Source organism: Sebastes umbrosus, chromosome 2 (genome assembly GCF_015220745.1).
Source record: "Sebastes umbrosus isolate fSebUmb1 chromosome 2, fSebUmb1.pri, whole genome shotgun sequence".
Lineage (NCBI taxonomy): Eukaryota > Metazoa > Chordata > Actinopteri > Perciformes > Sebastidae > Sebastes > Sebastes umbrosus.
Window position 1 is genome coordinate 12,159,125 of NC_051270.1, and position 24,805 is coordinate 12,183,929.

Sequence of the window (24,805 nt, forward strand, 5' to 3'; positions counted from 1 at the left end):
CATTTAAGAAGCTGGAATCAGAGAATTTAGACTTTTTTTATTTCTTAAAACATTACTCAAACCGATTAATCAATTATCAAAATAGTTGGCGAATAATTTAATAGCTGACAACTAATTAATCAATTAATCGTTGCAGCTCTAATTATAGCAATACATAGTTAGTATGATATGGTATGTTGATGATGCAATATTGTATATTTAACTGCACTGTAACTGAATTGTTTACCTTCCCCGGGCTAGTGACCTCACCTCCTGCTCATTGGTCAACAAGAGATAAAAAAAAAAAAATCCTTCAAAACAAAAAATAAAAATACATATTTCAAACAACTTGAAAGTGCCATCTCTGCAGTTTTATTGATCAAAAACTGATTATTCTCCTTCATGTAATAAGGTTTTCATAGAGGTGATGTCAGCAGAGGTACAACACATTCAATATGTAATAAATGAATTCCAAAACGTATGGTAAAGTGCCTCTCAGAGGACTGATGGTCTGTATATTGTATATATTATTTATATTTTGTATATGTATAGCATACTGTATATCCAGAGGTTGGCATTTAAATTACCTCTTAAATGGGGCTACACATTGAATACTTTTTTTTCTTATCTTTACTGACCTGTAGAGTGCTTGGATGACCTACAACAGCAATCTCATAAATAACAATTTATTTATATAGCACCTTTCAAGCTTTAAGCTCTCCTTAGTTATATTAAAACTTAAATGCACTTTAGGTGTAGCTGAGCTGAGTTTCTAAATATTCATTCAATCATAATTAGGCTGGAGAGCAGCAGAACTATGGCCAGGATTAGCAGACCTTTTGGTTCATGTTGGGCTCTGGAGGAGGGACGCTCAGAGGGCCCTCTTGGGTCAGGAGGTCTGAGGACCAGCCTGCACGGGTTCTGCACCTCCTCTAAAGAGATCTGGACCTCACTGGGCTGTTTCGAAGTCAAGTCATCACGGACCTGTGGGGAAATACAGTGAGACAAGAGAAGGAGGCGATATATGACACACATATATTGAATACACAAACAATACAGACTATAGACATTTTCTAACATGCAGGATTTTATCCTCATTATAGCCAAATCAGTCACCTCTGTGGCCGAGATATGGAGTGAAAATATGCCTTTCAAATTACTTACCTACCCTCCATTTATTAGAGAAGGCTGTTCTTTGACATAAAATGAATTAATGCTCTAGCTTACCCTCTCAACCTCCTCGAACACTCGCAGGAAGTTTTTTCGAAGGACATCAGCCAACTCATTCTCAGTCCAGTTCCTTTGTAGGAGTTCCTGGATCAGGGCAGGATACTTTGACACATCCTCTAACCCCTTAGGAAAGCTGCGAACGAAAAACACATTTCAATTCATGGATATTTACTTAGCAAAAGTCATAATAATAATAAACACTTTATTTGTAAATTTAGTCCTTCAATACCATTTGTTTTGTGACATTCCTGTTTGGACTAGATTGTGTCTGCATGCAAGGGAAAAAAAATCATTCAATGCCCACCATTCTGCAGCAAATCTACTACACCGACTCTCTCTTTATGCCTGTTAGAAGTACAACGTTATTGATTTTTTTTACCATTTGTCAGCCTGTTGACAGCTGAGACAGCCAAATTGTTGATATCATGACAGGCTAACAAAAGCCCAGCATTGATCTGGAAAGTGCCAAAGACTGGCATGAGCTTTGTTTTATTTTGGTTTCTATGTGTGTAAGTTGTGTCAGTCTGAAGATCCCCACTCATGCTAGTCAAAAGATAGAAGATATGCACATTTATTGTCCTTTGACTTAGTGCTTCTATCTGTATGTTTGCAATAATGTGAATATTTCTTACCTCACAGCACCTTCAAAGTCCCCTCCAATTCCTATCGACTCAGCTCCGATCACCTTCTTAATGTGATCAAAATGGTCTGTAAAACCCGGGTGGAATAATAAATCAACTGAGATATGAGAAATACAAACTACGGATTTACTTCATGACGAAAACATGGATGCCTCACCAGCCACACGAGAGATGTTTGCTTCATCCCTGCAGGATATGAATTTGCTGTGGAGATTCACCATGATCAACCCCCGTTTCTTTTTCTGAAACACAACACACAAGCGTCACTGCCAAGTCTAGTAAAAAGAAGACATTAATGGAGAAGCATTAACTAAAAATGTTCAGACACAAGTAGCCTTTATTTCCGTCTCATTTGCATTCACTACTTGTACTGGCAAATGTGGTAAACATCCAGTTTGTGCCTGTGTTATCTCCATCTCCCTGTAACCCTGTGCTGCCGCAGAAAAAAACAGAAATCTGTAGTATAATGAGAGAAACATGCCCGCTCATGAGGGATCTAAGGGGTTGAAGTTACAGTAAGTACAGTAAAAGAAATACATCCATGTTACTACATTCTATTGTTATTTAGTCTGCATCTACTGCGACAACAGGTTGATATATTGTACATGCCAAATTTACATTAAGAAGCAAATCAAAAACTCAATGATTATTTCATGATGTTTTTTGGGAGGGTTTCAAAAAACTGTGGATGTTTCATGATGGATTTTTATACTGACATTTAGAATGATGAGAAATACACTGAACATGGCATGGAAAATACTTACAGGAACAGTGTGTAACATTTTGGGGGATCTACTAACAAAAATGGACTTTAATATTCATAACTATGTTTTCATTAATGTATAATCACCTGAAACTAAGAATTGTGTTTTTGTTAGCTTAGAATGAGCATTTCTTTACGGAGTCCACCATGTTGCTCCGCCATGTTTCTACAGTAGCACAGCCAAACACTGGCTTTAGAGAGAGCCTTTTGCGTTTTTATGTTACCTGAAGGCCACCGTAGTTCACTGACATGCTTGTGAACGTGAGCCGCAAAGTGCAAAACCGTGGTACCGCCAGCTGCCATCTGACTTCCATTGCTCCTAAAGTTGTGTTATTATGGTAAGGATGGCCTCTGAGCGAGGTGAACGCCGTTACTACTGTTTTAACACTCGGCGGCTTGCGTTACCGCAGTTTTGGAAAGCGAGGAGTGAGCGGAGGGGTACTCAGTTGGTTGCAATCTGCAACCACACCACTAGATTTCACCAAATCCTGCACAAGGTACCTTTAATGGTAAATATACTATTCCTAACCACATATGATATAAATATCTACAAAGTAAGACGAGATGTCATTAAAGATTTTAACATATATTGCTGGTAGTTGTGTTCAGCAAAAACTGAGATAAATTGATTACATTAATGTATCCTGGGATGGGACTCAATTTCTCATAATGTTGGATAAATGTGGAAAAGTGCTAGTGGTGATGGAGATTGATCTTCTATTGTGAGCAGCCTATAAAAACAGATGTTCTAGACTCAAGTGGGAGGATTGGAGAAGTTAGTAATGAATTGGTGCTGAATGAGGACATGGACTAATGGCAGCATAAATAAATTACACAAGTACAGAGTGCAAAACTGACTGGCAGCGGATAAAAAGCTTCCAAAAGTCAAACAGTACATTCAGGTTTGATTCTTTGATCATCAACCTCATAACAACCAAGATAAAGCAGTTTACAGTAAGTCTCGCCCACAGCACCAAGATGAAAGTATAGTAGAAATCGACTAAAGAATGGTCGAACGTACACTTTGGAGTTTTGGCTCGTAAAATTCTTGTAATATCTTATTCTAACTGCTTACACTATGCTGGAGGAAAACACTCATCATTAGTACCTTCTACCAGTTTTTTTCAGACTGTGAATCATTGTTTAATGTTGGAAACTCTGTACCACACAGACTGACAACTACAACAGTCTGAAATATACAAAGTGCAGTTGATCTAGATGTTAAATCTCACTCAGTGGGTCATTATCAGGCTCATTTCATATTTGTGCAGTGTGCTGTATGGTGAGACTAGAGAGGAAACTGGTGGGAAGCAAACATGGTTGTGGAAATTATGGAGGATGTGGAACAATAAAAGGTCAACAATGAGACCTGATTTATTGATCCCGCAAATATTATTCCCTTTGGATTTAGAATCAATTATACTGAGCGTTAGTGGGCTGAAATAGAATAATTGTTTAATGGTGGAAATCTGTTCAGAATGGTTTGATCCTGTTGATGCACAAAAAACACTAAATGAAAACATGTGTCATCTTTGTCAGATGTATAAATAAAAAAAAAAAAAAATCATATTTACAATAAATGAATCAGTTGTTTGGGTGATAAGATTTAATCAAGCAGCTAAGGAAGCAATTAATCACCCACTCTGAATTGGTTTTCTCACCAGATCCTTCAGCAGCCAGTCAGGTACGTTGCGCCCGTGGTTGCAGATGGAGAAGGAAGATGAATGGCTGAAAATAACGGGAGCCTTGGAATGCTTCAGCGCGGCCGAGGCGGTATCCCAAGAAGAGTGGGAGAGATCCACGATCATCCCCAGTCTGTTCATCTCCTCCACCACGGCCTGGAAAAACACATTATCAAAAGCCATTTACAGTATCATGGGAAGGAAGGATGTCAATTCAGCTGACAACAGGAGATGGTTACACCTACACGCATGTAAACACACTCGTGCAGAGAGCAATCGAGGAAGTCCTCAAGAGAGAAAGAGCATTAAGTATGCAGAGCATTTACCAACTTTAATAAGGTCCACTTTCTTTGGCACAATCCATTACTGGAGTGTCTCAAGGCTTAAAAATGACTATCATATCGACTGCATTTGGACTTGGTTAAAGCCCTAGTATCACAATTAGGAAGTTAAGTTAATAAGTTTTAATTCTATGTCAGCAATCAGTCATCATCATTAACTGTCATATCTATCAAATGATGCATGCGTTTCTCACTTTGAGTAAGATCTTCATCTTAAATATACAGCAGGTGTTATGTCCTAATACCTTTTCAAAAAAGCCTAGCCAAAACCAGCAAGACACATGCTGCGTGGAATGTGATAATCGAAGCAATTCTGTACAGTCTTTGATATTACTGAATATTAAGCTCACCTTTCCAAAGCGTGTCAGGCTGTTGTTCTGTCTCTGATAGACATTATACAGTTTTGAGGATGATTCAGCCCTGCATTGAAAAAGAACACTGTCAAAACCACAAATCATGAAAGTGTTGTCTTGTGCAGTGGTTCCAAAAACGTTCACGTCAAGGACCCCTAAACTTACACAAATTAGAGCACGGACCCCCATTTAATAAGATTTTGTCCCAGGGCCCCCCCTGATTTTTACTTTAAGATGTTTTATTACAGAGAGTGTATGACAGCCAAGACCAAATTAGTCATACATTATGTCATCGTGTTACTTATCGATAGAATTATAGTGAAAATAAATAATTCCCCTTTTTGCTGGTGACCCCCCCCCCCGAGGACCCCTGGGGGTCCCAGGACCAACTTTGAAAACCACTGGTCTTGCTTATCCAGTCTTGGCATCTGGCTTGGGCACATTAAACTACATGCAATGTCAAGTTACAAAGAGAGTACAAAAACAGGTTAATTTGCATAGAAGGAATAAGATGTAAATTAATTCGACCTTTCCATTCAGTCAGTCCTTAATCTAAAATGTAGCACGAGAAGCTTATGTGGTTAAGGTATAGTGCTGGTACAGGACAATGAACAATGTCTGCAAAAATCATTACAAAATGATTGAAAACATTGCATTTTATACAGTCGTATAAAGTATAACTACAGTAGCTTTATAGTAAGTTTAAAATCCAAATATTTGTGTCGGATCATATAGATCATGTTTTGCTGTATCCCTTAGTATTGATAATCTGTTGAGTCATATGGCCATCATTGACTTTCTGCAATATATAAATCATACGCATCATTCTAAGTAACATAATGCATTCAGAATAAATCTCTTATTTACCAGGGTGTATTGCAGGTATGTGTGAGGGACATGGAGCGGACCCCGAGCTGGTAAAACATCCGCAGGGCTGGCAGGCTGCTGTCGATGGAGTGGCCCCCTTCAATACTTATTAGACAGGCGATCTTATGCCTCATCTCAGAGTTCTTCAGCTCTGTAGTGACACACACACACACACATGTATGACTCATGATGAATGCATCCAACCAAATTTAAAAAACTCTCCAGGGAAGAAAGAATGAATCACAATTATTTTGTATGTTATAATTACTTGTAAGCGAGTATGTAACACTCTATTAATCACTTCATGTAATGCACTTATCATTACGAAGCAAAGATCATTAGAACTTTCATGGCTCTTTCATATGGACTGTAAATAAATAAGACATAGTATGGATTCACAAATCACATGATTATGGATGTTTTTACATACATTCATACTAGAAACAAGAAAAATCTGATTTATAATTGTAGATAATCAACTAGATTCAATCCCTCTTTCATCTCCGTAGTGTTTTTTGGGGATGCCATGTTATGGTGTACTACAGGTATACCGTGGGCAGATGTGACCAGCTCAAAGTCCTTGTACTCAGTGCACATGCGTCTGACCACATCTATTTGTTCCAGAGTCAGCCTCACAGCATCCTTCTCCTGGGCCCCACACATCACATAGACCGCAAACATCTGACAAAGGGACAGGGGGACGTGACACAAGAGAACGACACAAGAGACATTTAAAAGTTACTGAGGTGACAGTCATTCTAGGTTGGATCTTTCCACAACATGAACATATAGTAGATATTCAAAAGCAACTCTCTGGATACCTGTGCCTGTACTTTGCCTGCTTGGAGACGGGTGATGTCGGTGGCCACTTTGCTAACATTATGAAGGTCAATTTTGCTCAGTTGATTGTTGTGAAGTATCCTCAGCTGGAGAGCTAGGTCATTGTGACTGAAAGACGGAGAGAGAGCGAGAGAGAGAGGGTATAAGGAACAAGAGGCATTTCAATTTTGATTCACTTCCACGAATGAAACTGCTGTGTAGACGAGACAGATCTTCTTTACCCATCAATAAGAGGATATCTGGACATCAAGTCATGTACTCTATCTCTCTCAGAGTATCCAGATATCAAACAACACAAAGAGGAGAGAACCACCAGATGGCACTTCATCCAGAAGCTGCTTGAAGCACTTGCACTCTTCCTGGAAGGCATACTCTGAGGAGAGAAAACACACCACAGTTATCTGATAAATATCAACTGCATGGTCAGGAGACACACACACACCATACACCAACATTGACTATTTGGGGATTTATAATGAATTTTTGGAAGGGAACTTATATCACTGCACAGATAAGTCCCTTTTGCAGAAATATTATAGAAATATTAGGCTAGAGTGACAGTTAGAAATAAAACATGATCATTGTATACCACTGTATATGAACTCCTACTTGAAATACATTACATTATAACTGATGAGATTTAATAGTATGACTGAATCTTGTATTCTCACTACTTATTAGAACAAAAGAAACATCACTGTAAGTCCACACAGAAACAGACTATAATTTTAAGGTGTAGCTCATTATGAAATTGCCAACTGGACAGTAAAACAATGATGCATCCTCATTATCCATAACATAATGTTTGTGTCTATAAAATTCAATTCAAGCAACAACAACAGACTTACCTGCCAGGTCGTTTAAAAGCAACTTGTTGTGACCACCTTGGTGAGCAGCTGCACAAAAACAGTATGAACTTTCCAGCTCTCCGCCCCAATAACATGTAGAACAAACCCATACAACATACTCGCAGCTGGGCTGGCTGCTGCATTCAAGTCCTGGCGGAAAAAAAAAAAACATAGTTCAGAATACTGACTTTGTTTAGCCTAACAAACACATTATTTAATGTTGTCTTTAGAATGATGGCTGTAACTCAGATGGACTTTAACTTCTATCACTTCTTCTTTATCTTCACTTTCAAAGCATGCACATTTGTTAGTGTTTCAGTGTAGTGTAGCTATAACGATGCTTACAGACCAGATAAACAAGTGGCTCAAGTGAAAAAAAAATACACTGGGGTAAACATTTAAATATTAAGGTTTTCATACTTGCCTTGTGCAGTTTTATTCATCTACTTCTTTATTCAACTGTGTTGCTTCTTTTTCTCTGAAGCCCGAATTTACGAGGAGCACGTGAAAGCACCGTAGAGACCTGTGGATTTGATGTCGCCCTCTGTTGGCCCAATCACGTCATCGCTACTAGTGATGGGAATTTCGGCTCTTTTTAGTGAGCCAGATCATTTGGCTCAGCTCACCAAGAAGAGCCGGCTCTTTCGGCTCCCAAACGGCTCTTCATTTTATCACTTCTGCCTTTTATAATTCAGCCAAATTTAGCAATGTTTTGACCTATTATTAGTATGTGTGCACATATATCACTTAAATTATTCAATATAATTATACTAAACCTTATAATTTCAAGAATACCATAACTTTACATGCTGCTTCGTTTCCGACTGCCACTCATCTTGTCTGCTATTCGTGCACCGCACTCCTCTCTCTTTCTCTCCTCCTCTCCCTCCTGCTCTGTACCTGTACACCGTCAGCGCGCCATGCACCTCCGCCCCCCCCCCCCTCCCTGCTTGATGGTATGATCCTTGTCTGTCATCACCTGATTGGACGTCATTCACAACATTCAGTCACAGTCAGTGCATAGAGTGCCCGTGGCGCGGAGACGATCATCCTATCATTGTGCCTTGAATTAATAAAAAAAAAACTCTCGGACGGGTCTTATCGTTCACTTAAAAGAGTCGGCTCTTTGAGCCGGTTCGTTCGTCACCTACACATCACGTCATCGCTACCTCTACAGGCTAATTAGGTCTACAGGTACCTACTTGAAGTGACACCTAATGGAAGCATGGCCTTGGAAAGTGACACAAGTAAGTCGAAAGATATTATAACCACGCAAATATTAATATGTAATGGGACAAAGATTGAAATAGATAAATAAACCTGATAAAAAAAACAACAACATTTAGCTAGGCTATTAGTTTAAACTCTTTGTTACAGCTGAATTGAAGAAGGTTTGAGGAATCAAAAAGTCTTCATCAAGTGTTGTTCAACAAAGTTGCATTGGATGAATATAGGCCTAAACAGCCCATAAATGTGCTGCTGAGTGCCAACCAACTTTTTTGGGGGACCTTAAAAAGTGAAGGGGCTGTGCAGAGTTCTATGAGTGGTTGGATAAAAAATAAAGTTTTGAGGATATACTCAGAAGGCAAAGAATGCTACCTTTATCAACATGTGGATTGGGAGGCCAGATAACTTTCAGATCATGTATCACTCTAGTAGCCAGAATCCAGGTAGTATTCAGACCAGAGGCAGTCAGAAGATAATGGTTGTGATGCAAAGTTTTCAGGACATAATGCAATGTTCTGTTGAAGCCACACCAAATCATTTTATGCCAGCAGACCAGCATGCTTCAACATCTAGCTTTCTCTCCTTTTGATATGGCTGCTTTGGCAAGTTTTCAGCCAGTAGGTCAAGTATTTTCCAAACATACTGGCTGAAAGGTGTAAGGCCTTGTATGGCAGGAAGGTTGCAGGAATGTCACAAGTTTAACTTTTGAGGCAGATACAGAGAGGTGCTTACACTCATGCATACGCATCATGGTGTGATTGAGGCGTTGAGAGGACATTCAAGTTGGTTTAAAGTTGTCGTTATTGGCCAGAAATCCAAGCATTGGGGAGTTTGTTGAAGTGGTTGCTGGCTACTCCCCTGACTCTCTTATGTTTGGGAGCTGGGCGCTTGTGGTCCCACTGAATATCTGGCTGGGGCAGGATAGGGATGGTTTTCAGGGTAATGTGCATGAGGACTTTTGACTTGTCATAGTAGTTGTGTATAAATAACATTAACAAACATTTGATTCTGTTCAAGGGTTCCAGTAAACCATGACAGTGTGACAGTGAGCCAGCAGGCACAGTGGGACCCTGACAGCGAAACAGCTAAATGGAGTTCTTCTTTAATTTTATTATTTACACCTCCTGTGCTTTTCCTACTGTGACATGTAAAAAAAGCCTTCCTTGAAAATGCCTATGCTCAAATCTCAAATGTAAAAATGATGATTAGGCTGAAAATATATAGCAAGGAGGTGGATTTTAATACTTTGGTATCAAAAAAACATAATTCTCATGTTTTTTGTTAGAAGGTCGAGCATTGGATCAGCAGCTCCTGAGGCAGGTTGAACTTCCTGAGCTGGTGAAGGAAGTACATCCTCTGCTGAACCTTTTTTTTCTGATGGTGTCAATGTTGGGCCCACTTTAGGTCCTGAGAGAGGTGGATGTCAGAAACCTGAAGGAGTCCACAGCAGGTCAGAGTTTGGCATTTGGAGCACACAACAAAACAGGGCAAGAACAAGATCCCGAGGTAAGAGTGCATTTCTCTTTAATAGTGTATTATTTTGACGTCCCTTGAATGCTATATGTCTTTAGCTGTTTATAAATTGCACAATTCGACTGAGATAAACAGCAACATAATCTACAAATACCAACTAAGATTTGTATGGCGGCACAGTATTTGCACGAGTTTGGTTCTTTAGCATTCAGCAGTAGAGGAGGTCTTAATAGTTTCCAAGAGTAGTGGTGGGAATGGCGAATGAATTAGCTGTTAATGTGTTTCGTGATAATTGTTTTTTTTTGCTTGAGTGGTACTTTGGTTTGTTTTGTGGAGAGGACAGCTTTTACCTGTGGTGTGTAAAGAGTGCATGTTCTGTGAACGCATAATAACAAACTGTTTATGTGGACTTTTGTGGGGTAAAACAAGGATGGCAACCATTTGGCATGTTGTAAATCAGTTTCTCATATATGATAAAGGCATGCTAGTCATGTAGCATGCAATATGAACCATCTGCAGACATAAATTCCTACCATCCTGGTCTGTAGTGGATTCAGTATGATCACTTTGGCCATATAGTGCACCCTTGTTGATGTAAATGTACTGGGATAGGGTGAATTCTGTGTGCAGGACACCTGAATGTGACCAATTTAATTACTATCTGTTGACTTCTACCAAACCACCAGTCCAAATACATGAGGTGCATCTGGTATGAATCTTTGATACGTGGTAGGTTGTCACTTATTGCTGCCGGAGACCCTAAGTAACAGTAAATACATTCAGGCACCACTTCACTGGAGCAATACATGTAGCTGATCAGATTACTTTGCTTTGCCTTATCAAGAATCGTTCCCGGAGAGATGCATCTGATACAGCGAACTGCAGCTACACAATCTGGCCTGAATGCCTTGGTCCAGACCAGAGAATACAACCTCTGCTTTTACATGCTTTTCAAACTTGAAATGTGCTTGTGCTTAATGAATCTGAGGTGGATTGTGTAAAATGTGAATGAGTCTGTGTTGATGGGGAGCATCAGGGTGCCACAAATGAATTTCAATTAATTTCAGCGGGAAGATGCGGAGCCTGATTCCGCGGTCCACCCACTGAGATCTGGCCTTGTAGTCTGTAATGAGGAGAGCGATTTGGCTCTGATTGGAGCACCCTACCGTTTCAATGGAGTAATCACAACTGTGTTGATATTACTTCACCAGTCCTCCCACTGCGCGGAGTGGGACCCCCAGCTGACACTGTTTGAATTCAAATTAACCAAATCATTTAGTCATATTGTCGACCTTGGTGTGGAATGTGACTGGCAGCACGAGAGATAAAAATCACTCACGTTTAACGGAGTTTTCACTGTTTGATGATGGAGCTTAAGGCAGATTTTTGATAGTGTAGCTACTGTTACTGTTTTAAATAATGTGGTGGAAAGTATATGGGTTCAGGGGTTAAGTCACTCTTAGGTGAACCACTTTTTAGAACAAATAGATTTTCTACATAATGATGTTTTTCTTTAAAACCCCTAATGAAACAGTGCAGAGATAGCATCTCAGAGAAGCACTTTGAATTAACCATGAGGAAAAAAAAACAACTACTCAATTAGGAAATGCTGCTGGCCTCAGGTGATTTTTACCAGTTATAAAAGATATGGAGCTTTAATTGTGCTACTTTTAATAATAGTTTCAAAAAGAACATTTTTGGACGTCTGTAGAATTACTTGCCAAGAACTCTGCTCTAAAATCAGATTTAGAAATACATGTCAAAAGTTTATCATTGTTTTAATTTAAATGCTGAGATGATTAAAATGTTTGTAGCATGGTTTTGACAATGATATTGGTGCTGGGGAGAGTTTATTGATTGTTATTTATTTATTATTATTCTATAAAATGCTTCACTTGTAGTCAGGCTTGTATATTTGTGTTTAGCACTGCTAAACTTCAAACAAAAGACCAATTCTTGTGAACATTGCACACACTGTTACGGAATCTATGATCCTAAATGCTGTTTTTCTCTCTGTCTGTCTTGACAGTTGCAGCTAGCTAACTAGCTAGAGCTTAAGTACTTTATTGATCCGAAAGGGAAATTGCTCTGTTACAGCAGCTACTTCACGTAAATCACAAAAACAAATAAGGTAGGTAGGTGGTACAATTAATAGGCCGAATTATACACAAAATAGTCTAGATAACATTTAAAAATAAAACACTGAGAAGAGACACTAAAGATAAGACTATAACTTGAACTGCTGTGCAATGATAGTAATATTCTGTAATATAAATATATAAGCAATTAGTGAAAGTCAAAGCTAGTGCAAGTTAAACAAGGATTCGAAAAAGAAGCATTAATAAGGTGAGGTTTCGTGGAGTATTTGTACTTATAAATACCTCTCTTGGAAACTATTCAGTTAGTGCACTTTTAATAACACCATGAAACCAAAAATGACAGCATAATACTTACTACAGTTAGACTGTGTATTCGTCAGAGTTGTAGGTAAGTGTGTAGAGAGGTGTTTAGTCTCTTGCTGTTCCAAAGGTAAGATGCTTAAGAAAACCACTCTGCTTTCTTTTCAATGATTATATTGATCGCACTTTCCAATAACGCCGAGAGGCAGCAACTGTTCATCACTCTATCAGTACTGAATAGAAGACTCAAGAATGTTAATATGCAACCTAAGAGCAATGCACCGTTTACTTGGTTGGTTTTCACCTCTGAACACACAGCAGTTCAGTCACCATGTTAATCACAGCAACACTGCATTTTCCTTTTACATGTGCACATATTTACCTTAGAGGTCACAGGGCAAAGGTTTGTGTTTATCTGGCTTTTCCCTCAAGTCTGAACTGTCCCGCTTCAGCAGTGTGTGTGTGTGTGCGCGCGCATCTTTCCATTCTGACTTAATTTCACAAATATCAGTCCGTAAGTGTAGCCTCTCCTGTTGCTCGTCGGCGCCTTTCAGAAGAAACTCTACAGAGTATATTATTATGAGTGCTTTCCATAATATAGGAGACATCCTTTATACTTCACATTCGTTAAGCTAATTGAATCTGAAGTCCTCTCATTATGGCGAGTGAGAGTGAATGATGATGAAAGGGTTGAATGTAGTCTTTACACTTGTTGAAATTAAAGTAGGAGGAAAAGCAACATTTCAATGGGCTAGCATTGAGATTGCCATTAACGATTTTAAAAAAAATAACACTGTCCGTGGCTCCCATTGCACAGCAACATTGTTTGTTGAAATGCAGTGTTATAATGATATATGATTACAGATAATAATCTATTCTGTGACTATTTAGCTTTGTTGTGCAAACCCTACTAGAGCACAGGGCCATAGATGTCTGTCAGATATAGCATCCGTGAGCAAAGAAGTGCATCTTTTTCTACATTTGAACTTATTTCTCCACCAGAGGGCAGCAGCAGTCAGAACAAACCCTTGTCGGTTTTCTTCGCCTTTTGTAAGCCCATCCATCATGTAAGAACATTACCTATATGCTACACAGAAGTGACAGATGCATGCTTGTTACTAAGTACATAAAACCGTGCATAAATAATTTAAAGAGCTTGAGAAAATCCTTCATTTTGTGTCAATTTCCTTTTATAATTCTAACAGCACAATGCAGCTGTCACAAGCCATACACATTCCATGTTGGCAACCACGAAGTCATAGGTGATTTATGGTCTTTATTTAGTGTAAATACAGTGCGCCCTCCTTTTCTATCAGGGCTTTTGAAAGAATGCTGAGGACATTTTGGTCCCTGAACTTGTCATTTCTTCTGCCCTGGATTCTGGCAGCCCTGTAGTCAGCGTTCATTATCTGCTCTTACAGCTTTGACTTCAGCACAGCAATTACATCCTCAGCTGCGCTGATTAATCCAACATGGAGGCATTTCGCAAAATGGTTTTGAAAAGACATTTCCAGACACTTGCCAGGGAGTAGCTGTGGCACGGCTTGTTTATGCAGATAGACCGCAGCCAGTCATATTGCAATAAGATGTTTTCAATGGCTGCTTAAGTGTTCTCTTAACCTCTAGTGTATACTCTGCAGGAAACAATAGACTGTTGGGAAAGTGATTAATTCAATCTATTTTACTCCTGACATAAAATTGAGGTCCGCCTGATGTCATGTTTGGGTAATGTACGTTTCTCTATTGTTGAACATATTCCCTCTACGGCCATCCGTTAATATGTCTCCACTGCTCTCTGCTTAACTGCTTAACCTTCCCATTCTCTCCTGACAATCACATAATCAATCACTGTCCCATTACTTGGACAAGGCAGACAAAGAGAGTGTATGAGTGAGAAAAACCTTTCTGGCCTGTCTCGACGAGCAAGAGGAATGTCGACTTCAGAGGGCTAACACAGGCAGAAAACACAGGCCCAGTAAATATTCAATTTAAAGGATTCGCAGATAAGGCGAGTTGAAAAATTGAGGCAGCACCCATTCTTCTAGATAAGAGAAGACGGAGCCATCTGGAGGCTGGGAGATAGCGAACTCCCACACCATCCCAGAGACCTCACTCTCATCTGCTGCAGCGGCAGAGAGGGGGAAAAAATAGAGTGCCAACACTTTCATTATGTTAACTTCAAAATGAATTTATTCACATTCAGTGCATGTAGTTATTGGCTTTGGTAAACAGAACGCTACTGTTGTGCCCGCCATAATAAATAACTACGTATCGGTCAGTCTTAATGCACATAATGCTGCTCTTTATTAATGATCTAATAACTAAATAACTATTTAAGATATTATGATCGTGATTAATTGCATGATTTTCCATAGTTAATCGCGATTAATCGCACATTTTTTATCTGTTCAAAATGTACCTTAAAGGGAGATTTGTCAAGTATTTCATACTCTTATCAACATGGGAGTGGGCAAATAATATGCTTGCTGTATGCAAATATATGTACTGTATATATTTGTTATTGGAAATCAATTAACAACACAAAACAATGACAAATATTGTCCAGAAACCCTCACAGGTACTGCATTTAGCATAAAAAAATTTACTCAAATCATAAAATGGCTGTAAGTGTGCTGACTTGACTATGACTTCCCCAAACTGCATGTGATTATCATAAAGTGAGCATGTCTGTAAAGGGGAGACTCGTGGGTACCCACAGAACTCATTTTCATTCACTTATCTAGAGGTCAGAGGTCAAGGGACCCCTTTGTAAATGGCTATGCCAGTTTTTTCCTCGCCAAAAGTTAGCGTAACTGTAGAGTGTTATTTAGCCTCCTTTGTGACAAGCTAGTATGACACGGTTGGTACCAATGGATTCCTTAGGTTTTCTGGTTTCATAGGATGCCAGTATCTTCACTCTACCTTTAAAACTGGACCCGCTACAACATAAAAATTGCTAATTGTGGCGTTAGAAGAAATTTGCGTTAACGCATTATTATCGCGTTAACTTTGACAGCCCTAGATATTATTAAGCAAAAATAGTCTTCTCTGCATTACCATTTTGAAGAAATCATTTTAAAAAATCAAATTTGTTCTTAAACAATGTCATCCACTCTACAGTTAGATGTATCTTAAAAACTGCTGCATTAACAGTTATCACAAGGAAATTAACTGTATTATTTCACTGAATATGTCTAACCTATATACTCGGAGGGGGATATAGGCATCACTAGTGTCTATAGTTGCACCCAGCCATATAATCTTTATGTAAATCTCCTTAATGATTGAAGCATGGGTAATTTGATCAGGATTTTACCTGTTGTCCTTTAACTAATCAGTTTCATAGAAACAGCAGGTGTTTTAAACCTTTGATGCACTCAGTTTAAATATACTGAATATATAGAGTACAAAGTAAACCAAACACAAAGGGTGCATTTGAGGTCCAGGCCTGCATCTCCACTAAATCCACCTTGACTACATCTCTGAAAAAAAACAGTATTGGCAAAAATGGGCTCTCGGCTTGTGAATAACCTTGTCCACATTCTTATAATGCACTTTGTTGACTCCTCCACCATGCTATTTCGTGCCAGCCACATCGGATTTAGCTCTGGGATAATGCTTTTGTCAGTATGTTTTATCTGTTTTCTCACTCAGGTACGCTATCCCGTTATCCCTAATTACCCCCACTGCATTTTACACTTGGCCCGGAATTCTTAATGCTTGATAACAGATGCGGGTCGATTTTGAAATTTACTTATAGCGGCATTATCTTTTTGACCCGCATCGCAGAGCTGACTGTCCCATAGGCTCTCGGGTGAAAGCTGTTAACTCTGTGATAACAACGACCCAAAGTGATAACCTTCCAGCAGTCTCGAGGACACACAGTTGGCTACATGTGTGCTGTATTGCAGTCGCAGCATTTCTTATTCAACCTTGGGTGCTCTGCTGTGCTCTGATTCATTTAATGGGATCGAGAGGGAGGTTAATCACTATGTCCGCCATAGACTGTTAAAACGCCGGCTGACCATTGTATGAAATATTAGGATTTGTATTCCTTTTGAAAGACGAATTTGAACGCTAATTCCATAGAAGTGAACTCTCCCTTTTTTTGCTCCTTTTTTAAGCAGCAACAGAATTGTCTCCCCATTAGGATTCACTTTGATTAATTTACTTTAGGAGGCCGACATCTGCGTTTGCAGATTTTCATTAAGATCAACAGTAAAAGCTTCAGACAAGGTTCCACTTGTCTAAGTTATTATCCCCAGAAGACACGGTTGATTAAGTGGAAAAAAGCTCTTAAGTATTCAGATAAAATAATTCCCAGGAAGGTTTATTTTGTTTGTCTTGTTTTAGACAACTTTTTTAAAATAAGTATATGTAGAAATCTTTAATCCATAAAATTAAATACGTACTCTGCCAGCTGTTTTTTCTTTTCCCCCTACCACTGTGTATTCTGCTCGGAGTTGAATTTTGATCCAATTGCCATAGATGTCTGCAGCATCCAGTTAAGCTTCAGCAATCACTCGGCGGTACCTTTTTTGCAACTAAAATGGTATCTAAATGGCGTGAAAATGCACAGAGGCAATGCATAAAAACTGTCAACTGTGGAAAGTCTGCAGCCATTTCATTTATTGTGTCAGTCAACTGAAAGTGCATAATGTTGCTGTGAGAACGTGGCTCTTTTTAGACCACATTGTTCAGCATATTATATAGCTTGAGAAAAGGTTGAATATAGCGGAAGAGGTAGACAGCGCTATACAATAGATATGGTGGGTGGGTAGGCCTGTTGGCTGAAAGGGGAAAGCAGTATAGCGTGTTGCCTTGGTTTCATATTTTACAGGAACAGTGTAGTGTGAAGCTCTGTCAAGCCCAGTTTTAATCCTTTTCTCCACTGTGTTATGTGATGTTATGTTGCTATCTTAATGATAATCTGTGCCTGTATTCCTGCCCTAGGCGTTTCTGTCAGGCTGGGTTGGTTTAGGAGCTGTGCCTTATCAACAGCTTTGTCATTAAATCAGCTTTTTCTACAGACAAATTTCACCGCCGTTTATTCTTATCAACAGATCAGCACGCTGTGATTTTCTGTTCAATCAGAGCTGTGCAAATTCAATGATGTGTGAGTAAGAAAGATGAAGTACAAAACAAAATTTCCATTGGAGAAAAAAAACAATTTATTTAATTTTGTTTTGAGTTAATAATCAGACAAATAAAATTGGTATGTTTTGCATTTCGTATACATCAATGGCTTTAAACTGTTTTTATATTCTTGGGCCTACTTGTGTATTTTTAAAGGCTACACTTTATGGAGGAATAGAAATGATTGCAACATGATGCTAATAAATGATTTTATCCACAAGCTGTAGATAGTTTACTGCAAGCAGGAATCTGGAACCTGTGCAATTCATGGCTTTTTCTTTTGTCGGTGTGAAATGGGATGTGAATCTGTTAAAGATTTTATAGCACACATCACAGTAATGTGGATGTGAGTAAGACCATGTTGGACGTGCCGAGGAGAAACACATCCCTTAAATGCTGTATATGTACAGAGGCAAGCTTTCAGGTCCCAGTCGAACTGACCTCTGGAGGCTGGAATTGGTACTCAGTTCTTCTGAGAAAGCACTGTTCTGTCTGAGTGAGTGTTCTGATTGTCTCAGCATTGTGCTTGAGTGGAGGGCAGCGCCGAAATGAACTCTCCTGATTCAATCCTCTCCACTGTTCGACGCCGGTTCAGCCAGTCAGTGAGGAGGGCGCACTGAGACTCCTTCCCCCAAACACACTCTCTTACAGTGAGGGAAGCTGCTGTATGGCAAAGGTCCAAGAGGTCTCTTGCATGCTGTTTGCGAGGCGGATTCCACACCCTCCCTCTCGTCCCACAATGCACTGAGAGTCTCCGGAGGCTGATAGCCCGGTTCCTGGGGATCCAGCGGGTCTTTGGAGAGAAGGATGCTGATGGAGGGCACCGTCCTGTGCACCGTCATCTCCGACGCCCCCCCTTCGCTGCTCTCCCACACCTCTTTCACCACCTTGTACCGCAGTTTGGTCAGCTGGTGCAGAGAGCCCACTTTTCGTTTCATGATCTCAGCACAAGTGATGGTCTTTGTGACTGCACGGCCTGACCCGGTGAAGACCACCTGCCTGAGCCCGCCACCATCACCTCCGCTCACACCTCCCCCACTCACGCCCTTCTCTCCCTGCATCCGTGCCATGGCAAATCCCATTAAATTGCGGATCTTACTTCCCTCCTTCACGCGCATCTCCAGCACCCCAGAGGCCAGTCCTGGAAAGGGACAGGGGCTGTCCTCCTCAGTTCGGCAGACTTTCTTAAACCCTTCCTGCCCTAGTTTGAGTGCAGGGGGAGGGACCGGCAGTGGTGTTGGCTTCAGCGGGCTTGAAACATTGTTGACCACAGCCAGCTGGCCAGCATTGCTGTAAGTTTGATCCTGGTAGACAGAGCAGGTCCCCGGGATTACCCCATTCTCCATTTGGATCGGCCTGTTCACCTCCAGTCCGGGATGAGGCCTGACAGCGTCTCTGGTCAGATACTGGTTCTGGCCACTGACCACTCCACACCCTGTAAACATGTCTCCTGTCCTCAATGCTCCAGCGCAGTGTTAGTCCAGACACACACTTCCCCCACATAGAAAACAGCTCAACATCATTTTCTTATGCATGTGGCACTTTTTCTCTCCCTCCAGTCAACAGCTGTAAAGTTTCAAGACTTCACATAAGAAATATTACCCGGTTCCCCAAGAGTACTATCAATGAAGTCTTTAATGCTCCCTCTCAGAAAGAGCTGGTGAAATAAGATAAACGCCTGGCTGGTGAGTTAAGAGCACTGTCGGGACTATTCAAGATGTTCTTTAAAGAGCATCTCAATTTCATACCACAAATGACTATTTGGAAAGAGCTCTGGAGATGGATTAAAAATAATAAAAAGATCAATTAGCCTCTTTCCGTCGTTTGCATGTATTTCATATGGTGCTCTTATCCTTAATAGCTGCAAAAAGATATGGCGTACTTTGTTGATTCTTCTTTAACAAAACTTTTCTAAAGAGAAACTAAAAGCTCATATTAAGACTCCACCTTTTTCTGAGCGATCCAGTCCAGCGCTGTTGATTTTTGATCTGCAGATCATGTCGCCTTCAACTCAAAATTGACCTCTTGGGTTGTCCAGCTGTTTAAGTTCCACCTCCTTGTTTGGTTGTTTTACTCCAGCGTGAGTAGGTGTGTGTCTCCTCTCCTCGTGCTCATCTTGGCGTCCACAGCAGTTGAGGCCGGGGTTGCATGGAGGTCTGCACCCGGGGTGTCCTCCCTGGAGCTCTGTCTGGTCTCCAGTGATGCTCTGGGAAGTCTGTTCTGTTCCCCACAAAGAGACATAAGGGACAGGAGCTGCCTCACAAATGCTCACAGGAGGAGTGTCTGTGTGGTTGAGGGGGAGCATGAGGGAAAGGGGAGACAGCCCTCTTAAAGGCGCAGGTCTTTTCATCTTTTAGATGAACACCCCTCCCCTCCACGACTGAAGCCTGCCATCTGAGGGGAAAAAAAGAGAAGGGCAGGGCTACTTTGTCCCTTTAAAACCTCGAACGCAGATCCCCGGCAACTTTGTCAATCTCTTTAGAGGACGTTCCAGTGTTCATTGTACATGACTGATTAAACCTGAGTTCTGAAATAGAGACTCAGTCAACCTTTAAAAATGCATTTTCAGCTGCGAAACAATGAATTAAATTAGCTCGGTTATAATTGAAAACATCCTTCAAAGAGCCACTGAAAGTCAGCAGCATTAAATTGCACTGTACTTTGCCTTTACCCTATTAGATGTTTGTGACCATTACAATTTACATAATGCGGCATTAATGGCTTCATTGTTGAGGCAATCAAGTGGCGCGGTAAGAATGCCTGTCTCTTGAACGCTTGAATTGTTATATTGTTACAAGGCTGGAGAGCCCTTGGAGTGATCAAGGACACGAGGACCACAAAAAGCATGGAGGCATGACTTCCATGTTCAAGGTGCTGTATTAATAGTGACTGTCTTCATTAGTCTGGCGTATCTGTGCAGGTGAGGAGATGGGGCTGACAGGTGGGGGTAATAAGCATCTTAATGGGCTTTCCATCACCAGTGGAGGGCGCTGGCTCGCTCCCTTTCCGCGGCGAGCCGGGCCCAGACAGCTGTAGCGTCGCCCCGTTCAGCCCAGTCTCCTGGCCGACAGGTGGATTTGTTTTTGTGTGTGACTGACAGATGGGAGAATAGGTAAAGACAGCCCACTGAGGCTGAACCTATGAGGCTGAGAGAGAGAGGCAGACAGTCCTAACTACTCTCTGCTCAGTATATCCCACGGTGCACAGTAGTACACAGACAGTATAAACTCACTGTGGCTCAGCCCAGTCCTTACTGTGAGGCTAATTCACAATGGCATGTGTATTATATTGGATCCCTATGGTAATCAAGGAAAAAATAAGGAAAAGCCCCCCACATCTCCAGCTCCAAGTGGAAACTGGATGTGAATGTCTTTTTATTAACAGAGTTTGAACCATCATTGAGGAATCAATAGATTGATTGGATCCATGGGATGATTTAACTTTTTTTCTTTTCTAATCCGTATGTAAGGGGTGGGAGGGCTATTTATCTCCGGAGCCGTTCCAGACGCTGCAGGGAGACGTAGTGACAAATATCTGTCTTTTTTTTTGTGAGCTAAAAAGAAAACGGGAGAGAGGGAAGACAAGGGGGAGGAGGAGGAAGGTCTGTAGCGCTCACCACCAAAGTGATCATTCTGTTGTTTGGGAGAAATTACCCTCATCAGTCATACAGAGATGCACAGCTGCCTAAGGGGATCTGGTAATGTTACTGCATAATAAACCGTGTTTGTGTGTGTGCACACGTGTGTGTGTTCAGAGTTAGAGACAACGGAAGAAAAGCAAGAGGGCAGGGGGTTAAAGAAGTCAGATTTAACCACAGAGAGGTTAAAATTGATGATAAAAGCAGCTCTGTAATCACCCCCTCCTTACTACACGATGTTGGCACATCATTTATTGCTTCTCAGTTTAACTTCAGGGACCTGTTTGCTGGCGGGAGTGGGATAGATTAAGGAATTCAGCTTGCTGAGTAAAAACGCAGGGTTCTGAGCAAAGTGTCTTCACAACTTTTTGTGTCTCCATCAAAGACAAAACCATCCCCCAGATGGCCGGAGAAAACCATCAGTGCTTTACAGAAGTGCCGTGTATTGACCTTTTTGTGAGCCGAGCCTTTTTTCCTTAAGTGGCTTCATTTAATGATGGGTGGAGGCAGCGGCGGCGCTCACGCTTGGCCACTCACCCCTTCGCACCTCCTCCACAGAGCTGGCCTCTTGCTCCTGTAGCTCTCCAAGCACTTACTCCTCACTTTATCTGACCTTGGCTGGCATCAGTGACAGTCTTGGCATTCTCCCCCCGCACGCTCACTTCCCTGTCTTCCCTCAACAACCACCTTCGGCTTTCTCCTCTGCCCACCAGAATTCAAGTAAAGAAAAAACATTTATTCCCAAAGACTGTGACAAATAGTAGGGGTTGTGTCTTGCTCCTCTCCCTCTTCGCTGTGTACTTCAGACGACTGAAGTGGTTGATGTTATGAATTGTAGGGCTGTCCCTTTTGTTGTTTGTTGCAGCACTGCGGAGTCTAGTTGTAGAGAGGGGGCTTGTTGTGCTGTTGTCAGGGCTGCACATAAGACGCAGTGCCTCGCTGTGACAGCCGGTCGCTCACTTTACGTTAACCGCAAGTGTTTTCACGGTCATCAACCAATGGTGGCCTGGAGGCTGTCATTTCGCTCCGTGTGGAGCTCGCCCGCGGCTTGGTTCTGCCCCACAAACTCACAGCCGGCCCTGGTGGGTGGGTGGGGGAGGGGGGGGACAGAGCAACACACACACACACACATGCATATTGCACACACTTAACAGACTCGCACACGCCCACTGGATGGGTACACTCACACACGCACAGAAAAACTATATGCTCAGCATAAGGCAGGCTGTTGGAGCAATTACAGAAACATGGCAGAACACGATGAAGCAGGCCCCACTATCAGAAGGGAAATAGAGTGAGCAGAGGAAAAATGATGACGCCATTAATAACAGTGAGGCTCGGAGGGAGGTGGGGGTGGATGACCCTCTCTGTGATTTCCCTGTGACAGCACTTTGAAGTGCAAATGGTTGTGTTTGTATTAGATTTTTGGACGTTTAAATGGGCTTTTTTTTCTGTCAGAGGCAAAAAAATACATCTAAAACAACGGTGGTGTAATATACCAAATGATGCGTGAAGTGATGCCGTCCTGTCACTCATGCATCCATTATTTTAATAAATGACAGGTCAGACTTCGTCATTGTCATTCTCTCTTTTTTTGCATCCCTTCATACACATCTCTTCTCCTTCAGCCGCTGCTTTCCCCTCGACACTGCAATGCAGATGTGTCTCGCACAGTGGCAGGGAACTTTTACTGAAGATGCTTGTGAAAGAGGAACATGAGAGAGAGAGGAGGGACGGGCATGAAAGGGAAGTGGTGGGAATATATCCAATATTACCAGAAGTGATGATAAGAGGAAAAAAAAGTTTCTTGTACTTTGAAACCGCGAGCATTAGAATGTGAGCAGCATATGGTAGACAAAAAAGTCAGACATGGCAACTCTTGATTTATGAGGCTTGTCAATGAAAGTGATGTTTTTAGCTCCATCACCTAAACAGCTTTACAAAGCTATCGCACCACCTCACAAATGTTTTGATGTTTTTGAAGCCCCACAGTGATATAAAAAGGTGGCATTTTTTGATTCAACACTAAATTGAATTGGGCGGAGCTGAACTCTGTTGATCCGCGCTTTTTAGGTGTATTATTGCACACGGTTTGATTAACGGCACTCTCTCTAATTTAAATTGGCAGCAGCAGTTGATAATCACGTTTGTGTTTGGTGCTTCTGTTTTGTCTGGCCTCCGGCTGAAAGTTAATGGACTTTATAGAACATTTTTGATCAATTATATCGAGACTTAATTTACCATGTTGAAACAAATGCAGAAAGTAAATGAATGCCTCCGAGCAAGTATTCACTGATTCTGTAGCTTTCAATTTGCATTCCTGCTTACTGTATATTCGTAGACAAACCAACAGACGTGTGTCGCATCAAGAAGAATGGCGTTTCTGAATAGAAAGCATCATGTACCATTGTCCAACAACGTGGACAATACATAGACAGAGCTGATGTTGTTGGCGATGCCATGTGGTTGATGCTCTAAGGCAATATGTTCTTACTCCACTTTGAGTGCATTTCATGAAATCTGATAGATGTAAAGTACCATAATGGTGATTTTGCATATATTAGCCCATTTACTATAAACTGCTTCAATACAGTGTCCGACCTTCCGACCTTCCAGGCAGCTATTTGCTTCCATCTTTGTCTTCTCTGTTGTAGAACTTTCTTGAGATGTGTAATCCTTCACATCGGGTCAGTATTTTTATGCTTCCGTGCCGGCAACAGCCGTGGTCGGAGGTATTATGTGTTCAGGTTGTCCATCCATACGTCCGTCCTTACGGTCCACTCTTGAGAACGCGATATTTCCGGAACGCTGGGAGGGAATTTCTTCAAATTTGGCACAAACGTCCACCTGGACTAATTCTTGTGATATCTCAGGAATTGCTTGAATACATTTCTTTAAATTTTGCAGAAATGTCCACTTGGATTCAAGGATGACCTGTTTCGATTTTGGTTGTCAAAGGTCAAAAGTGAAAGTAACTGTGACCTCACAAAATATGTTTTTGGCCATAACTCAAACATATACAGTATATCCTAATTATGACAATTTCACACAAATGTCTAATGGAATAAAATTATGAAGTGATGACATTTTGGACAGACATGGATGTAAACTGCAACTTGACCAGTTGGCGGAGGCATACAAACACAAGACAGTAATTCTAATTTTTCTTTTTTTCAGAAATCGTGAATTCAAGGTTTTGTACCATTGTAAACATCAAACTGCATTCATCAAACATTATAAGTATGTTTAGGTCCTTAAGATTTTCATCATACCAAACCTCATATTTGATACTATTTACAGATGACCTTTTTCAGCAATAGCCGTTCAATGTGCATTTAGTAATCATCTCTTTCTATAGTAGTTTTCATTCTTTCTGGCAGAGTCAGCTT

At 40.9% G+C, this 24,805-nt stretch overlaps 2 protein-coding genes across 2 annotated transcripts; both read right to left on the bottom strand.

Annotated features, from left to right (window-relative positions):
- Positions 1 to 328: 328 nt before the first annotated feature.
- Positions 329 to 8,104, bottom strand: dpep2 (dipeptidase 2). The gene is made up of 12 exons (XM_037789975.1): positions 7,965 to 8,104; positions 7,545 to 7,694; positions 6,918 to 7,069; positions 6,678 to 6,804; positions 6,408 to 6,537; positions 5,857 to 6,007; positions 4,987 to 5,056; positions 4,275 to 4,451; positions 2,008 to 2,092; positions 1,842 to 1,917; positions 1,207 to 1,342; positions 329 to 963 (listed from the first exon to the last, which is right to left on the bottom strand). Exons 3-12 carry the CDS (start codon positions 7,064 to 7,066, stop codon positions 760 to 762), a joined length of 1,305 nt encoding a protein of 434 aa, XP_037645903.1. The 5' UTR covers positions 7,067 to 7,069; positions 7,545 to 7,694; positions 7,965 to 8,104; the 3' UTR covers positions 329 to 759.
- A 9,686-nt stretch (positions 8,105 to 17,790) lies between these two features.
- Positions 17,791 to 20,073, bottom strand: LOC119501302. Its single transcript, XM_037791601.1, has one exon. It carries the CDS (start codon positions 19,222 to 19,224, stop codon positions 18,379 to 18,381), a length of 846 nt encoding a protein of 281 aa, XP_037647529.1. The 5' UTR covers positions 19,225 to 20,073; the 3' UTR covers positions 17,791 to 18,378.
- Between the last annotated feature and the right edge of the window lie 4,732 nt (positions 20,074 to 24,805).